Source organism: Eutrigla gurnardus (assembly GCF_963514095.1).
Source record: "Eutrigla gurnardus genome assembly, chromosome: 19".
In the NCBI taxonomy this organism is placed as follows: Eukaryota; Metazoa; Chordata; class Actinopteri; order Perciformes; family Triglidae; genus Eutrigla; species Eutrigla gurnardus.
Window position 1 is genome coordinate 12599135 of NC_139930.1, and position 12151 is coordinate 12611285.

General features: G+C 43.2%; 1 protein-coding gene across 5 annotated transcripts in view; it reads right to left on the reverse strand.

Moving 5' to 3' along the window:
• Positions 1-12151, reverse strand: part of pdlim5b (PDZ and LIM domain 5b) — a 30832-nt gene that overhangs the window by 9587 nt on the left and 9094 nt on the right. For 3 of the 5 annotated variants that reach the window (XM_084034902.1, XM_084034901.1, XM_084034900.1), the window contains exons 3-4: positions 7795-7946; positions 1044-1077 (exon numbers count right to left, since the gene is read on the reverse strand). In XM_084034902.1, coding sequence (XP_083891028.1) covers positions 1044-1077; positions 7795-7946 — 186 coding nt within the window. Of the gene's footprint in view, positions 1-208; positions 715-1043; positions 1078-7794; positions 7947-12151 lie in introns of all 5 variants that reach the window. The other 2 variants (XM_084034899.1, XM_084034898.1) reach the window with 2 other exon arrangements.

Consider the following 12151-nt stretch of genomic DNA (forward strand, 5'->3'; position numbering starts at 1 on the left):
ATCTTGGGGTGGAATAGGAAATGAGGTATAGGAATGGAATACTTTCTTTTCTTCTATTATAAAGGAAGGATGTCCACTGATCTGAGGCTCCTATGAACCACTACTCCTCCTGGACACAACGTACATAAATTAATCATTCTATGATGCTTTCCACTTACACCAACATCAAGAAGACACATAGTAACTGGGTTTGATGAACGCCACCTACCCATTGAAGTTCTCCGACAGCCCCTGGCTCTCCAGAAGGCCCCGTCTCTGCCCCATGGCCACCTCGCAAGCGTTGTTGTTGGAGTAGAGGTTGATAGGTGTGTTATAGACGGAGGGCTGCGGAACATTAGGGGGGGCTGTCACTCTGGCCGGAGACGAGGAGGAGGAGGAGTTTGAAAATGAAGACGAGGCAGACGGGGAGGTGAAGGAGGAGCGAGCAGGGCCGGGTCTGGGGACCGGTCCGGCTGGAGCCGAGTCCACGGCGGAGAGGCTCGACTTCAGCAGGAACGGAGGCTGTGGCGGTTGAGCGGACGAAGCCGGTTTGAAAGCGGACGACTGTGAAGGAATGGAGGGAGCAGCGGCGGAGGGAGCCGTGACCACGCCGCCCCCAAAAGGCCGGGCTGTCTTGTTGAACGCAGGCGTAGGCTGACTGGACGGCTTGGTGTACGGCGTGCTCGGGGCGGGGTGAGTGATTGGGACAGGCTTAATGATTTCCTGAGGTTCGTCCTGGATCCGGGTGGAGACACACAGCATGCGCACACAGCAAATCCACAATTAAAAGTCATGCTTGTAAAGCCACATTCCTGAAAGAACTGCACAACAACCATCAAAATGTGTTTTTTTTGTGACACTTCTGTATGAATGAAAGCCATGCCTGTGCCATACAAGTTTGTTTAAGGTGATATGAAACCTCTCGGGTCAGTAATGCATGCCGAGGCAGCTTGTGTTCTCTCAGAAGGGCCTAATGAACATGCTCATTTTTAATTTATCTGCATAATATTTACAACATGGTAACGCAGGTGAACATTTTTATGATTTCATATTTTACTTCATACCTTAGGTACGCCGTCTTTAGGGCCAGCGGAGGGTCTGTGAAGGAAAAAGAAGGACAGATCATTAAAACACTGCACACACATAGCAGCCAGTCATAATTTAGCAATAAAGTTTCATTTCCTTACATAAAAAGGCTGGACATGCGAACTGCGATCAATCGAGCAAAGAGTCAGATCATGTTCGGCCGATTCAGGGTAACATTCATGTTGTTTATATGGTGGTATTTAGTAAACTAGCAGTACGTGTGAACATGCTGTGCTTGTCGGATGTGCGTCCACGTGCACACTGGTGTTGAAGTGTGCCGTGCATCTGATTTACACTAAGGGTTGAAGCAGCTGCCACAGTTTTATCACCTATGGGAGAGGGTCTGTTTGTCACTTCTCCTGAGGTGTTCTGGATGGAAACCAGCAAAATGTCCAATAAAACTTTCATCCCCTCCTTTTGTTCCATGCAGCGTGTATTCAGACGTATCCCACGTAAGTTCCTGTCGGGTAACTTAAGTGTCTTAAAGGAAAACTCAAATTCAGACAGATGCCTTCGTTAACAATGTGTCTTATTTATGGGTCCGGACATGTGGATAATGTGTCCCGTATTGCTCATTAAAAAAAATACAAAAGAACAGACAGTGAGTCAGCAAATCAGGTTCCGGACCAGGAGCTATGGTATGTCCGCTGCCGTCCTTCCTTTCTCTGCCATATTAGGGAACAACAATCTCCCAAGCATTTCCTTTCTGACTGAGCTGAGATGCAACAACCCGAGCTTTGGCATCGTCAGGTTATTAAAGGGCCCCGCCCTCCGACCAGATGTTGATGTCATCTGTGCCCATACTGTACTTGGGTTTGCAGTTTCCACTTAGTGGCTGACATACAGTATGCTTATTTTCCAGTGTACTTTGTATTATTGGACCCGCTTGTGGAGAAGCGGCAGGTTGTGCCAAGGAAAACAGTCAAAGTTCTAAAAACTACTACAAACGCGGACTCGGCCTACAATGAGGCAATGTGTATGTGCCATCCCAGAGAGGGGCAGCTGGCAGATTCATGGCTCGTCTTCCCGGAGCAAACTGAACAAACACTTGCTCTGGTGGCCCCGTTAACATCTGCTCAGCTCGGCCCCTCTGTGCTGTTCCGCTCCCCGCCTAGCTGGACCTGCTTTTGTTCTGCTTTGACAAAGAGTGTGTGTGTGGGCGCACAAGTATGCATTTTCCTTTTTGGTGCCCAAGTGTACGTATAATTGGCTGGATGGTGGCGCCAATGGGTGTTTTCATTCTGATGGAAGGAGTCTTACTTTAACTTTTTATACATTTAAAAGAGAAAAGGAAACTTGGATCCCTTCGTTGTCCTCCATGAAATTTAATGAGTACGATACATGCTCCATGCGTCAACTATTATTATTCTGAGGCATTTTCAAAAGGCTGTATGCACGTTGAAGCCATGACTGCAGAGGACATGGGACTCATTTTGGCAAACATTATATGGATATCTACTAATACAGTATATCATTTAGATTGAAACATATTTTAGGTGAAATCAATTAGTATTTTCTTCATAAATAGATGAGCATGGGTAATATCTATCATTTGTCCTTTTTTTGCATATGCATACACAATTATGTGTGCTATCTTCTGTATTACAATGGATTTGTATTCATCACAAAAAATGCTTTTTCATGGGTTATTTTTGCAAAAAAAGTAATGAAGTTTTCACTATTACAAAACATCTGCTATCTTTGCAGATAAAGTACTCCAGTTTGTGCTACTGTACATGTTCATAACACAGACAAATCCCCCTGTTGAAGGTGCATGTCATGGCTTTGCTCACTCCAGTTGGTTTCCTCCTAATCTAATCAGGATGCCTCGTTTTATTAGATTACAGACGCTGATGCCCACAAAACTCGTCTATGGATCAAATGTAAAGACATACCTTAAAAGGAGATAATAACGCAGTGAAAGGTATAAATAGACTTTATCTTGAAAGCAAAAAGTGTACTTGGATGAAGAAAAGAAAAAAAGTCACACACACACACACACACACACACACACACACACACACACACACACACACACACACACACACACACACACACACACACACACACACACACAGTTCCAGAGTTAGAGAATAAGGAGGTTAACCGGAGCAATAAGCCTGAGGGCGAAGCTGACTGACACATTTCCACCCTGCCCGTGTCCCTCCGTGGGCCAAGAGAAACAGTCTGGTAAACGGCATTTGACTGAATGATGGAGCGGCTAATGGACACGGTTTCCTCACCACACACTCATCTTACCAACCAACCGAATCAAATAAGAGCAGTCTTTTCATTTTCCCTGCATTGTGTTCACTTGACTTTCACACGCTTTTGAAAAGCGTCTGTCAACGTCTTTTTGCTTAAATATCTAGACATCTGGTCACTCTCATGTTATTAAAGCACTCTGGGAGTTAGATATACAAACACTAATGCCATGCACAGGTTACATTATTCCAAAACCTTGTTGGAGACCTGGCCTCTTCTGTTTAATTGAATGATAAAAGTGATAAATGTTGATGAACAGCGTAAATATGTTACTAAATCATCCCCGGAGCGATAAACTCAGAGGGAGACCAGGCAAATGTGTTTTCTCTGGATTTATTTCTGCATTGAACATTTGAATGAAAGCATGGAGAAGAAGGAAAACATGGAGAGAAAAAAAACAAAAACATAGGAAAGCAAAACATTAAAAAAATCCAACAGAGGGACGTGGAATTAGCGGGTGTGGAAAATAACTCTTCTTTCTGTTTTTCTGTGCGGCCAGCCTATCCGCTCAGTGGCAAAACTCACAGCTTGGATCTGGCACCCGGCCTCTCCCATCCCTCCCCGTTCCCCTTCTTCTCACTGCTCCCTCATATTTCATCAAAAATGAGCATCCCGGAGAGGGAATGTTGTGTTTTTAAGAAGGGCTCACAAAAGGACATTTCATTAGAAAAGAGTCGGAACAGATGCTCCCAAAAGAAAAGGGACAGAGATTTAAAGCTGGGATGAGCGATAACAGAAACATGACTGCTTATTAACATGTTAGCGGACAGCCTCTTGCTGCTGTCAGTCGCCCGTGTCTGAAACACGTGTCAAGAAGGAACCCTGTGCACTTGTCCGTATCAGCGGCCACGTGCATCATCGTGATGGAGGGCATTCGTACAACTCACTCCCATGAGCCCCGTCGGGCCCCTCTGGAGCACTTCACTGTGTGACTGATAAATCTCTGGTCGCGTGTGCCAAATAGCGGAATGAAAAGTGAACCGCAGCACCACACGAGAGCCATTCAGATTTGCTTGAATATAGCAATCAAGACCAGATCGAAGGGTGAAGCAAGTAGGGAAATGAGGCGAGTTCCTCCTTGAGGTCAGATCTCTGGATGAGGCAGACCGCGACAGAATAAACTGCCACTCCGGTTTGCTAGATCTTTTTTTAATGCAGGTCCAGGCGATGCAAAAACAAGCCCCCATCCTTTCTTCCGACCACCCCACCACATCTGGCCGAGGCAGCCAGGAATCATAGGGGGCTCTGGGCTGCGATGCATTGTCCTCTGCTTCACCCTGTCCTAACCATTCCATAGGACTTGTTGTGTGCGCATTGGCCTTGTATGGAAATATAGATTTAACCCACAGGCGCCTAGCTGATTTGTGTTTAGCTTAACAGTAGGTGGCCTGTGGGGAGGAAGGGGGGGGATCCTGTATCAGATAGTGTAGCTACAGCAGCGTCTGTGTGTGGGAATGTAAGACAGGTATAATTAAAACAAGGTTGCACTTCTGGTAAATCACATTTTTAAGTTAGAAGGAAGGAGGTTACATAATTAAAAGAGTGGAGCAACGGTAAGAAAGTCCAAGTTATGCTTTGATGTCTGTCAGTTGCACCGTTGATTATGAACATCCAGTTAATGATCTGTTCCGTCCGGCAGCATAGCAGCTGATAAATTCATAGAGTTAATATACTTAACACCTTCCCCAATGCTTCACGCTGTCCTATTTCCCCAGAATCAGCAGTTTCAGACACGCAAAGCGGAAAACGCGTGAAGAAAGGGTCTGAATGAACTGCTCTCGTGCTGTGGGAGTCGACACAGATTCTTGTGTAAAAACATCAGAAGACTGTGGGGATCGCAGCGCTCGCGGCGTTGATATGCATTACCTTTGAGGTTTTTTGGAACCAGGTGCAGCCAGCCGCAACCGCCGGGGAGTCGGGTTTCATTGTGCTGCGCTGCATATTTCCGATGACAATAAATAAACATCAATTATCATACTTTCCTAAAGCTACTTCCCACAGCCGACTGGTGTGACCGACTGCTTCCCGCCAACAAGATTTCCACGATACGAGAGCAAAAAGTACCCGTCATATTTTGTGGTCATATCAACTGCAAGAGTCAAAATCGCGGGATGGATAATCGGAAAAAATCTGATTTGATAAAAATCTGTGTGGAAGGCCCGTATGCGACCTACGTTCTGCTGAGGTAGATGTCATTGTGGGAAACGTTGGTCTGTGTGTTTCTCAAGTGGAACCCACTCCCCAAACTGACGCTTTTGGGGCAACCAGTCTGTTCCGTTCATGGAAACCATTAGCCCAAGTTAGCGAGTGCTGTCGGATACCATTTTTGACATGTTTTTCTCAGACCACAGCCTTGGAAAGGAAAACCTGGTTTCTCTCTCCGTCACAAAACACATAACAGCTCTTTGCACATTCAGACTCATCTTGACAGTTGACGACAGGATGAGGAGAGTACTTTTAAAAAAAAGTCTTCCCAGAAAACATGTTTCCCCTCTGCAGCAAGAAGGAAATCACATTTTGGCATCGATGACTATGAGTGCCTTTTTTGGCTAGACGACGCAAGGAAACACTGCATGGTATGCAACATTTAGAGGGTGTTAATTGGATGGCTTTACTTTATATATTCACTAGTTAGTTTTTCCCCCACACCTGCATCATGTAGGTTGGGATGTTGTTTTTAGGGAGTTGCCCAAAGAATGTCAACTATGACAAAGTGACATAATGGTGCTGAACTGTAGTCAAATGAATCATCTCTTGGCACGCTTGGAATGTTATTGTGATAAGAAAAGTCTTATCAGTGAGCATCAAAGCCATACATCACATGTGAGAACATGGATGGAGGATGCGGTGCACGTCGGAGAGGAATATTCTAGTTAAATAGGGCTCGTAAAATATGACATATTATACTGTTTTTTTTTTTAGATACAGAGGCATAATGTTAGATATCCTCCACTTTCTTCAACCTTCATTGCATTTATATAATATATTTAACTCTCAAATCCCAAGTAAAAATGCCCCATTTTAATCAATTGTAATAAAAAAATGCATGTATACTATATAGATAGTATTTTTTTCTGATTAAAGACATTGCAGGGCTCTTAAAATATGACATATTATACTGAGAGAGATACTTTTGAGGACAGAGGAATAATATTAGATACCACTTTCTTCAACCTTCTTTGCATTAAAATCATATTTAACTCTCAAATCCCAAGTAAAAAATGCCCCATTTTAATCAATTATAATAAAGAAGATAGAAAAGAGATTAAAGGCATACCATCCTCTCCAAAAATGCAGCCAGAGAGGAAGCAAACGACCATCACGTATCGTGTGTAACAAGGAAACCTTTGTTGTTTATTAGGTGATTTTGGTTGTAGTGTACATGTCCTGCGAGACCAGAATGTTTGATGTTTCATTGTGCAGCCATTACCCACACTAGATTACATGCAGCTGTGGGACAGGGCTATTTTAGGACCATTTTCCCACGATTAAAGCTCAGAGGCTTCTTTCCTCGTTTGATGTGGCGAAGGAATGACAGGACATGTAAACCAGGCTTTGACTTTTTCTGTCAACATGTTTTCGCGGCTCGGGGAGGAATGTGCGTGCTTCACCTCCAGTTGTTTGTGTCCGACACTAAAGTTACTCTTCTTCACGCTCGGCTGCAGAGAATGTTCGGCTTAAGTCCGACGGTCTTCCTCGAGTAAAAATGAACGCGCCAAAGTTCTGAGCTGAGTGAAATAATCCTCCTGTGAAACGTAGTGTGAAATTTGAGTCATTTCTTAATCTATCAAATCATCTCTTGAGGCATCTTTATGTAACGCTTTCATTTAAAGTGCTTTAATACACTCAGAATACCAGGATCTTCCTTTTGTCTGATGGGAAAAGAAGTGGTTGAGGAACTCGACAAAACCGACCTGAGGATGGAACTTAAACCTCAATTCCATTGATTTAAATTAAATGTTTTTATGATGGACTTTTCATAACACAAGGGAATCCCTAAATCCAGCATCGTGCTGGCTGACCAATGTACTCTGATCTAAAATGCAGAGGACAAGATACATAAACTGCAAGGAATCACCCAGCGTAATTCAGGCTGTTTCATGTTCCCAAACTACGTACATGACCTCGGGACATACAGTAGCATCTGCTGTGGCAGAAACGCTGAGTGCATCTGTTTCAAATTTAAAAAAAAAGCAAGAATAAACCAAACATGGCAATCAAACTTCCTATTGCCAATAACATATATTTGTGTTCATCTGATCTCTCGTCCAGTGAAAAGAAGCTTCAAATGCATCCAGTATGGAAGCTCCTGGCTCTGTGCAAGTTCTTCTAACGGGTTTAAATACACGCTGGTGGGCAAAATCAACAAAGTGCGCATTCCGCTGCCCAGCAGGAAATCCATAGATTATGTTTTAGAAAGCGTGTGCTCATGTGTGCAATGCAATGTGTGTGTGCAACTGTTACCTCTGCAGGGTGAGGCTGAGATTGCCTGTGCAGGCCTTAATCTTGTTCTGGGCCTCGAGGTGATTCATGCCATCTGTGGAAATGCCATTAATGGACAGAATGATGTCTCCGACACTCATCTTGGCTTTGGCTGCTTTGCCTCCATCATTTAGCTGCAAACAAAAGACAAAAGAGAGAAGAAAAAAAAGAAGTTCATCATATGACACATTTGCAGCAAACAAAGGAGAGTATTCACTAGGGCTGGGTACCAATACCAGTACCAGTACACTTAATTTCACCAGTGCACTTCATTTGATACCCATCATGTGCATTAAGTTGTGAAAGCAAAGACATTTGATGAGTAAATCACACGTTGGGTTCAAATCGAAGAACACATGTGGTGATCGGTTTGCAAGCAAACACATTTAACATTATGTTGTGAAAGTTTTTCATGTCGAGTTTAACTAAATGAATGAGAGAAAGGCATTTAACTGTTAAAACTAAACTGCATATTTTGAGGATTTATTTCTTGTATACAGCAAGTAAAGTGCTCTCCTTTCGGTTTCCTGTCTTATGTAACTTTTCTCAAATAAGATCAGATAAGATAGGCATCATCACAACATCCTTGGGGCGTGCTTCAACATTCACCAAAACAAGCCACAATCAAATGACCATCAAAACAGTTTTTCCAAACTTTGTAACAGGATCAGTCATTTGTAATTTAATTTGTTCTAAATAAAAAACGGAATATCTCCCATGAACACCAATCAGATGTTCTATTCAGTACTTTGAAAGGGCAACATGGACATTGGTTACAGCACCATGTGGTGTACACTAATGCTTTTGCTGGGTCCTTTAAGGACTTTGGGCCTCATTCACAAACATCTTTCGAAGTCTTTCTCTTACATGTTCTTTAAAAACAAAAATCCTGAGATTCCAAACATGTTCTTAAAGCTGTGTTCTTGTAACAATGAATGACTGTCACCCATTGTCCTTAATTGAAGGCGTGTGCCAGTTGAACCTAATTAGCAAATTAACGCTCCACCAATCCCCATAAAAGGTCATGAGGATGCAGGGAGGATCTAAAACACCAAATTAAAAGTCTAATGAGGGTGGAGCACCTGACTCCAAATGCAAAAAAAGATCTCTTATTGATCACGTTTGTCCAGGTATACGCTGTTAAATATTATAAATGATGACACAATAACCACATCTTGAGTGTGCATAGATTCTGTTCAACAAATCCCAAATAAAGAAATAATCGGTGAACATCGGAAAAAAAGAGGTTTTCGATTAGAAATGTACTTCAGAACGGTTTTGGACGAGGCCCATTCGGAGACTTGAAGCCACTCCAGGGTGTTCTTTGTTGCGTGCTTCATCCGTTATTGTGGCGACAATCCTCACTGAAAAGTGAGGAAAAGCTTAATACTTGAAATGTAAAAAAAAAAAAAATCCCCACTTTGAGAGGTAGAATTAGAATTAGGCTTATGAGCTTACAGGTCCACACATGTCTGCCAGGGAGCAGTGTGTGGCGAGGTTGAGGTTTTATCGCTTTCCACCACTGCTGAGACTCGCATTTAACACGCAGAAGGCAACGTCATAAAACCATGACGACGGGATGACTCTCTACCGGGTGTGGCGATTGAACAGCGATTACGGAAAAAAGGCGGTTCGCCCCCGATCAATCACTCGGCGCACTCATAACCTGCAATCATGCAGAAGAACTCCGTGTACTTATTATCTTCAGCTGCCTTTGTTACATATCTCTATGTCACCTGCCAGCAATGTGAGACAACTGAACGTAGCAAACACTTAAAATGGGGACGTGGGAAACGCGCTGACGTTGATCAAGTGGCAGCTCAGGTGAGATGTGTGAACGTGTTGAGAGACAGAAGAGGATAATGAAGAGGAGGTGAAGAATGACGGTAGGAAAGTGATTTATCCGTCAACTCTTTCAAGTGTTGGATATGAAATGAGATGCTCCCCCTATCGCCATCAACGACACATTTCTACAAAGCAATAAAAGTTAAATGCAAAAGACCTTTCACTTTACTCACACACACTTAGAGATTTAATTGAGCCCTGATTTAGGTGTTAACACAAAACAAGAAATTCCCTTCTACTGCAAAAGAATGCATTCAGGTTAGGGATTTTTCAAAGAGCCAATGAGACATAAAGAATGTGTTAACCCTCGTAAATAAAATGTTGAAAAAAAAATAGGGACAAAAAGTGTGGAGGGGGATAAAGAATGAGGAAGTGGCGTCGGTGGCAGTGACCCGCACATTTTCTCCGGAGTTTCCCATGTGTCATTATCAAGTAGATCAGAAGCAGGAAGTGCCGGACGCATAGCTGAGGCTGATGTATGCATACCGACGTCCTGGAAACCTATAGCGCAGCCACATGCTAAGTGTTACTCACAAAGGGGCAGCTCTCTGAGCAGGCATGAACACAGCTTCAAGTGACTCCCCCGCCTGGACACACCTGCTCAATGACTCGGCCCTGACTGGTTTACTTTCAATGAAACAAGTCCTTACTCTTCGGTGCGGAGGTCGGTAAAGAGAGCGTGAGCACTCTTCAGAGGTCGGCAGCGTCGACTACAGCTGCAGAGGTCAGTGGCAGAAAACAAAAGCGTCCCTGAGACTCTCTCCTTGTAGGGATGCGAGAAAACATAATACTATACATCTCTATATATGGCGACCGCTCAAACTATTATAAGACATGAAGAGAGGAAAATCTGCGTTTTTATATGCGGCGAACAATATTTAATGCTGTCTGCGGCGAACAGAACAGAGAGCACTTCATAAATCCCTCCTTCCTTCAGTCAAACACTGTCTTTCTCACATGGATACAAAACACATAGATGTTACAGCAGGAATCCCCGGCATCCGCAGGCTATAAATATAAATCAAGAGAGGTCTGAAGCACTCGTGACGGAGAGCAGATAAGTAATGAACTGGAACTTTTGGCTGCTCTTCTCCGGCTCTGTCGGGAGAACAGGATGTTTCAGCAACGTGCTTTCACCAAATACCCTCAACCACATCACAGTTATGTAAATTGTGTACTTAATCAGAGTTTGTTAAAACACAAGTTGCTATTTTAAAGGAAAAGGTTGTTTCACACAATTAAAAAAAAGGTTGATTTAAAGAGTAAAAAAAAGGCTGTTATAGGGCTTTATTAGTTTGGCAGATGAGATTCCAAATGAATGAAGTGTCTTTCCAACTGCGCTTACATGAATGGGATTCCATCCACATAATGGTGTGGCTGCTGTGGTCCTCTCCACACTGCTGATTTTACTGCTGTGTAGTTACTGGTAATGACTGGTTCTTCCAAACTACACACTCCCCCGCTCCAGCAAATGTAGCATATTGCACAAAGCTTGGCAGATGTAGGCAAATCCTACAGTACACTAGAGATCATGATATTACGAGCCAAAAAAAAATGGTTTATTTATTTCTGGTAATGAATGAATGTGGAGGAACTATCTTCACCTCCAAGTGTAAAGACTTGGAGGGATTTGGTCTCAGGCTTAACGGAAGAAAACACACGAAGTGGAGCAGAAGCCTTAAAATAAATGAGTCCATTGCTTCCATGTGTCTTCAATCCATCTGTTGCACAGCCATAACCAAAAGCAGTCATAAAAGTGAATAAAAATAGTTTGAATGGCTTATTCCAAAGACGGTTAAGATTTAGATGTTGACCAAGTAATCATCCCCAGTAAGCAATAAATTAATGAAGAGGAATAAATAATTCTATAAGAGCCATTAATGATGAGAACAAGACAGATTCTGTTTGGAGAGAAAGCAGCTTTGTTAAGTAGTTGATACAGCGGAATTTATGACCCACAATGCCTCTCCAGAGATAGTCTAGAGCAGTCTGCTGCCAAACCTCCTAAGATACTGGAATTCTTCACATCAACGCTGTATTTTTAAACCGCCGATTGAAAGTGTTTTGGCAAACATTTCCACCCAAAAAACTCCCTTTCACAGGAGAAGAGGACCAAACACACTTAAGGTAACAGATGTAAAAACAACACGTCAGCACCATGCGGGATGCTAATCAGCTTCCATGCCGGTGCAACTTCCTGCCTTCAAGGAAATTATGGAGCAAGGAAGAAGGCTGTGGTCACCTCGCTTTTGAGAAGTCATGTTACAGGAAGCTGTCATGTGGTGAAGACTGAAGGCCTGCGAGATGCGTGTCATGTCTGTATGGGGCAGACTCCCATAGAGGACCTTATATGGAAGAGATCTGCGCCCAACATTATGTCATCACAAACACTCAAAGCTGAGGCGGATTGACTCACGGGACTGCACCCATTCAACCTGTGAAGCTCATTAAAAGGAAACTGTTTTCCCTCCAGACTCTCTGGGATGGATCCATG